The 6429-nt window shown below is 48.3% G+C and overlaps 1 protein-coding gene across 11 annotated transcripts in view; it reads left to right on the top strand.

The window, feature by feature from the left end:
- Nucleotides 1-6429, top strand: part of LOC103612723 (myomegalin) — a 30224-nt gene that overhangs the window by 6513 nt on the left and 17282 nt on the right. For 10 of the 11 annotated variants that reach the window (XM_017729674.1, XM_017729673.1, XM_017729665.1 and 7 more), the window contains 5 exons: nt 3166-3285; nt 4844-4963; nt 5182-5274; nt 5388-5603; nt 6111-6269. In XM_017729674.1, coding sequence (XP_017585163.1) covers nt 3166-3285; nt 4844-4963; nt 5182-5274; nt 5388-5603; nt 6111-6269 — 708 coding nt within the window. The remainder of the gene's footprint in view (nt 1-3165; nt 3286-4843; nt 4964-5181; nt 5275-5387; nt 5604-6110; nt 6270-6429) is intronic. The other variant, XM_017729670.1, reaches the window with a different exon arrangement.

Raw genomic sequence — 6429 nt, 5'->3', positions numbered from 1 at the left:
TGCTGAGAAAACACCAGTTTCACTTCATCTTTAAGAAGTCGGTGTGGCTTTTATCCACAACCAAAGGGAGTATTTTAAGCTTCTGGGCATGTGTTTTGCAGCAAATGTGTTTTCTTTGTGCCTGAGTAATGGCTGGAGTGTGAGGAACGCCTGCCTCCAGCGCTGCCTCTGCAGGTCAGGCCTCCGACCTGCCAGAGCCGCCCAGGCATCTGTGGCGTATGCCCTGAGGAAAAGGTGTTTTCCTTGCAGGTGGATTTGTGCCAGAGGATGACTTTAGGGTTGGTATTCAAGATAATAGGTTTATTTTCTGATCCTTTGAAAAGATCTATCAATTAGTGGCAGGTGTTGCTGAGGGGTGATGAAAGCTCCTGCTTTTGGGATGCTGTTATCTGTCTTGATAGCAGTCCTAGCTCCCGGTTGCCTCTGGTTCGCTGGCTTTAATGAAATGTTGTTCAGTATGCAGTCAAAAAGCTGAACTTGTAACTTCTTTACTACTTTCCGTAACGAATAGAAGGCCTCAGTCAGGTTCAATTCAGGAATATCCGTGTCAGCCTAATTGCATTCCCATTAGCAGCCTTAGTGCTGCCTAATGCTGTAGGTAGCCTGGGGGAGTAGGAAAATGCTCGTTTATTACTATGGCAACCGTGGCAGTGCTGAATTGCTCTTCCTCTTTAGCCGGCGCTGCTTGCTGCCCCATCTGCTCGGGCGTTTCCCGGAGCCGTGTGCTTTTGTCCGTAAAAGCCTGCTCAAGAAACGATGCTGGGGAGGAACGTAGGAAAACTAATTTTCATCTGGAGCACAAAGGCATCGCGCTGGCAGCCGGCGGCTGAGGATGTGAACCAGGGCATCGTGTCATTTGCTGATGACTTTCACTGCTAGGGATGTGTTTGCAGGATAAAATTGGGCTTTCTCTGAACAACGTGGCAGTCAGCGTGGCGTGTTTACAGGCTGGCTTTGTGTCACACATGGCCATCCTCGTCTAGGAACTGTGTTTTGAAGAGTTGCTCCAGCCTCTGCCATCCGACCGTCCCTGCCAGGATTTTTCACTGCCGGTTCCTTGCCGTGACAGTAGCAGCTCAGGGTCTGGCTGAAGGGGGAAGGGCTTAATCCTTCCGATGGCTTTAAGAACAAAAATGGGAAGGCAGATGCAGCTGGTAGGCTAAATAGTTCTTGTACAAATGATTTTTCTTTCTCTTTGTAAGAGCAACACTCTTCCTATAAGTCAGGTGCTGCTGCCATCCAGCGATTCCTGTGCATAAATGTGAAAGGAATATCTAGGATATAGACCACAGTTCTCTTACTGCTTTTGCAGTTCTTTAAATTTATGGAGCATTCTGGTGACCTTGTAGGTACCATCTTCCCGGGGATTTTCTTGAACCAACAATTCCTCCCCTTCCCCACCACAGTCCCAGGGAAGTGGCACCAAACGGAGCCTTTGTGAGAGGCTCCCGAAGCTGCCTGCGGTGCCGTGCTGGCAGCGAGGGAAGTGGTGCCCTATTGACAGCCAGGCTCTTCCCTGCTGTGCTGGGCAGATCTGAGTTTGGCAGGCTCAGATAATGCCATGATTATTATTTTTTAAAGAAGTGTTCTGTTGGGGTCAGCGTGTGCTGGCACAGCTGGGGCTGTGCTGAGGAGAGATTGTCAGTAAAATGCTGATGTTGGAGAAGCTGCTGGGGAGCTCTGCTCCTGACATGGCTGCAGGGAGGCACGAGGGAGGTAGCTTGGGCTTTGGAACTTTGGACTCTGGAGCTGGCTCTGCCTTTCCCCTCCCTGCTGTTAGCTCCTTCCAGGTTTTCTGCCTTTTTTTTTTTTTTTTTTTTAATGTGAAAATTGAGGAAATGGGGTTTTCTTTTTTTTTTCTCTCTGTTTTAATCAACCTTATTTCAAAATAGCTGCTGTGACAGATTCCAGCAGCTCTCCCTGTCTCACTCAAAGCCTTCTGGCAGAGAAAATTTGTAATCACCATGACTGTAAGTTTTCTCTAAAATCCTAACAAAACATCAGGGTAAAGGGAAGTGTTACTTCTGTCTGTGAGAAGCAGTGCACAGACCTGAAGGAGCTTCCCTGCGCTGCCTGGCTTTCCCACAGACAGTGTTTCTGTGGCTGCTGAAGAGGAGGATTCAGTCTGACAGAGCTAATCGGAACTGACTGTTCTCACTGTGCTGTACTGCCTGGATCTGGTGCTCCTGTTTGTGCTCCGAAAAGACCTGCCACGTTTCCATGGCCTCTGTGCTGTATCCTTGCAGCCCTTTCCAGGGCTCCCACCTAGAGCAGGCACCAGTGCAGTCAGTCTTGTGTCGCTGATAATATTCAGGAATCCTGAAGGAGTCCTGTGAGGGCTAAAGAGGTGGTTGGGATGAAGTGCTGCCCTAAGGAGTTAACTCACTGGGCGGGAGACACAGAAATTGTAAGGAGGGATGACAAGGGATTAGTGTTGTGCTCAGCCAGCCAGGTCTGGCAGGCCACGTGTCACAAAGTAGGCTGTTTACATTCCCAGTAAATGGGTATGTGTCATGAAAAAAAATCTCAGCTGTGGCACTGAATTTGCTCCTGTTTGAGGAGCTGCAGGGAAGTGTACACGGCGTGGGTGCTGGAGTACTGGGAGTCATGAAGGAGAGCCCAGAAAATCACAAGTGGAGAGGTTCAGAGGAGGGGGTGGCTGCCAGGTTGTGACAGGAGGGGAGCTGGTGGGAAGGATTGAAGGTTGTAGTTTTGATAAAGACACAGAAGCTCAGCAGAACATGGGAACCATTTCGGTGCTGGCTTTGAAGCTTTTTTAAAAGGCCAGCAGGGTGCATGGGAAGGAGAGCAGATTTCAGGGATATGGCTTGGGTGTGGGGAGAAGATCCATCATTGGCCCATAGATTGTGGTTAGAGCTAAACAAGCTGCTGGGTTCCTGGTGCAGCAGTGAGGAGAGACAGGGAGCCCAATCAGAGCCTTGGGGCACCAGGGCACTTCTGCTAGATGAGGCAGAGAGCTGCCAGGTGCCAGCCTGCCACCCAGGTGAAGGGAAACATGGGCAGAATGATGATCAGAGCCAGTCAGAAACGCACATGGAGCGTGTTTAAACCCATGCTGCAGGGTCTGTGATGGCCAACAGCTGAATAGAAGCCAGTGCAAGAATTGAGCCCTCCTCTCATTTTTCGCTGTTTTTCTCCTTTCAGAATTTGCAGGATGAACGTCAGCAGCCAGCTCCAGGTAACCCTGCAGCAGGGGAGCACGTGTCCGATGTGCGTGCAGCAGAGCTGCAGGGCAAAATCCAGCACTTTGAAGCTGCCAACAAGGTATGTCTTCATGAGCAGCACATCCACTGCCTAGTGAGTCTGATGTGGTTAGTGTCAGAGGGTGCCTTCTGGCCTGGCTGGAGGCAGGTACCTGCACCTCTCTCCCAGCAAGGGTGTGTGCTGCTGTGTCAGTCTCAGTTGTCTGCCAGCTTGAATGAAAAGCATTTACTTTTTTTTTCCTGCAGCTGGGCTGTGTAATTTTTCCATATTTAATTTTGCAAATCATTATTTTGAAAGAACTTTCCACTTGCCTGGTGAGCCTTCCAGGAGCTGATGAAGGAGAGATGCACAGGGCTATTTCCCTGTCTCTTGGATTTGCATGGGCTGAGCCTGGTGTAGGAGAGAGGGGGTGAAGGCTGCATTCTGTCTTCAAGCAGCAAGGGAGATCAATGTAGAGAGGGTCCTGGTTTCATTTCTATTTAAATACTTGGTAAAGAAACATGTAAAGAAACATGTTCTCTTGGGGCAGATCAATATTAACACCTGTTGAGAAAGGTATATGTTTTTAATTATGCTCTTGAACACTAAAGTAAATTATATCCTCTGGAAAAACAGGTTAAGTGTGGAAGAAAAACTGGGATGGAATATTTATTTAAATCTGGGGATAGCCATAAGGTGCTGAAGCTTCCTGGACTGCAAAGCTTGATGGAAATAGAGACCCAAGGCCCAGTAAATGCAGTTAGAAGTGTTTAAACAGGTTAGGGGGAGTGTCTCTTGGAGAAGAGATAACAGGACAGGTGTGTAAACTAACGAGCAACAAGAGGAAATTACGTGGCAGCACCAGCTCCTTAAGAAGTTGAGTCTTGAGTAAGTTCATAGGAGAGATGTATCATCCAACTTCAAGAATGCCAAGAGACAGCATGTTTAAAAATGCTAATGAGCACTTGTTTAACTGCACAACATGTGCTGTGTCATGAGCTTTATGGTGAAAGCAGCAAACTGTCCTGAAACTGTTTGAGTGGGTGGTATTTTCTTTAGGGTGAGAGTATCAAAGGCAAAAGTTTCTCAGGTTGTAAACCAGCCACGGAGACCAGTGAGAGGTTCCCCTTTGCTTTACAGCCATACTGTTGGCATGCTGGCACTGGCTGGGGTCTGTTGTGCTGATGCCAGAACTTAATGCTAAATAAGCCGCTGATTTGATCAGTGAATGTGTAGCTTCTTCATGCTGACGTTTTTCTTTCATATTTTTTGGGAGGATTTTGGGCTCAGGCAGCCCCTTTGCTTTTGAGAAAACAGAAACAAATGATAGAAACTGGGAGGGAGGGCTGCTGGGCAGCATGAGTAAGACTCTCCTGGAGTATGTGGGAGGCAGTATGATCTGTGAACCCAAGCCTGAAACCTCTGCCCTGCACCTGAGGGAGCAGAAGCACTGGAATAAGTCCTATATGTGTTTACTCACTGGTCTCCACCCAGCTCCAACAGTGTTTACAGACTCCCACATTGATCTTGATGTCGTCAGCACCAGGGCTGTATGGAGTAAGGAGTGGAGGGAGTCTTAAGAGTGTTTACATAGAGCATTAGGCAGGATTAAATAAACCCAACCTATTTCTGTCTTCAGTTGTTACAGGAAAAGCTGAACGAATTGAATTTTGAATTAAAATCTGTCCAAGAAACGTCACAAAGGCAAGATCGTACAATCCAGAGTCTGAATGAGGCCCTGAAGGGCAAAGAGAGTAAGGTAACAGTTTTGGGTGGGCAGGTGGTGCTCACCAGAACAGGGAGCTGTGGCTGAAAAGGAATGCTTGAGCCATTGCTTGGCATCCTGCATCTCAGTAAATTACTTCTTGCAAAACCCTTTCATGTGGTGCTGAGGTGTCATAGTCCAGGCTGGAGGCTTGGGAAGGGGGAGTTTGTGCTTGGTTTGCCACTGACTGGGCTTCCTGTGCTTGGACTCAGACAGAAGAGCTGTACCACATCATTGAAGGGCAGAATGAGACGATGGCCAAGCTGCGGGACATGTTACACAGAAACCATCTGGGACAGCTGCAGGTATGTCCTGGAAGGCCTCAAATATGTCAGGTTTCATTCTGCAGGGATCCTGGTTTTTAAATCCCTCATGTGAAGAGAATCTCTGAGTTTCTCTGAACCCTGTCTTTTGGTAGGTGTCAGAGAGCCCACTGTCACCCCAGGAGCAGCAAATGTCACTGCTCGATCTCCAAAACACACTTTTCTGCACCAAACTGGAGCTGCAGAAACTGAAGAGAGCTCAGCGCCAGAAAGAGCATCAGCTGGCTGAAGCCAAGAGAGCAACCCAGCTCCTGGAGACCACAGTCCATGAAGAAGAGCAGCAGAAAGAGGCAACCTGGAAACACAGCCAGGTATGACAAGCACTTAGCCTGGAAGTTTCTGGGTTTACACAACTAAGAAGCACTGATGTAGTCAATACTCTGCTCTCATTCGTCATTTCTGCTGACAGGAGACTGGGCACACTTGCCTAACCCCTTGCCACATGTGGCAAGGAAAATTCTCCAGCCTCCTTGTGTCATAGCTGAGGATTTAAAATCAGCAAAGACCCTTGATAGTGGGTATGTTGTCACTTGTACATCTTTGGCTGGTGCAAATGTCCCATCTCTTTTTGTGATGTTCATGTCCCCTGCTGCACAGGTTAGCTGTGCTTGACTAAAGCTCTGCCCGTGGCCAGAGCAAGGGGGTTTAGATGGATGGATACCTTGGGAAATGAAATAAATTCAAACTTCACCATCATGAAAGTGTGTTTTGAGATGTAAAAGTTGTAGCCTTGCAGATAATTTTTAGCTGTTCTTGGCTTCCTTACACTGGCCTGCATGTTGAGGACTGAATCCAAGGTATGTGCTTTTTCCTTGCAGGAGCTGCGTGCTGTGGTACAACAGCTGCAGGCAGAGCTGCAGGACAAGGCTCAGCAGCTCCAGACTTTGGAGTGGGAGAAAAGCCATGAGCTGCAGGCCCAGGAGCAGAGAGTTCAGCGTTTGACTCAGCAGCTGGCTCGCAAGGAGCAGCTTCTGCAGGTGAGATGCAGAAAGATCTGAATTGAGCATAATAGATGGAGTCCCTGCTCCTCCTTTGGTATTTGGCCATGCAAAAGTCTGTCTGTAGTTTTCATGCATGCCCTTTGAAGAAAGGAAGGAAAGAGAGGCTTCTGGGCCCCCAAGATGAGGAATAAGGCAC

The sequence above is a fragment of the Corvus brachyrhynchos genome, unplaced genomic scaffold (assembly GCF_000691975.1).
Source record: "Corvus brachyrhynchos isolate BGI_N302 unplaced genomic scaffold, ASM69197v1 scaffold101, whole genome shotgun sequence".
NCBI lineage: Eukaryota > Metazoa > Chordata > Aves > Passeriformes > Corvidae > Corvus > Corvus brachyrhynchos.
The sequence above is the reverse complement of the archived record's forward strand: the minus strand, read 5'-3'. Positions and strand labels throughout refer to the sequence as shown.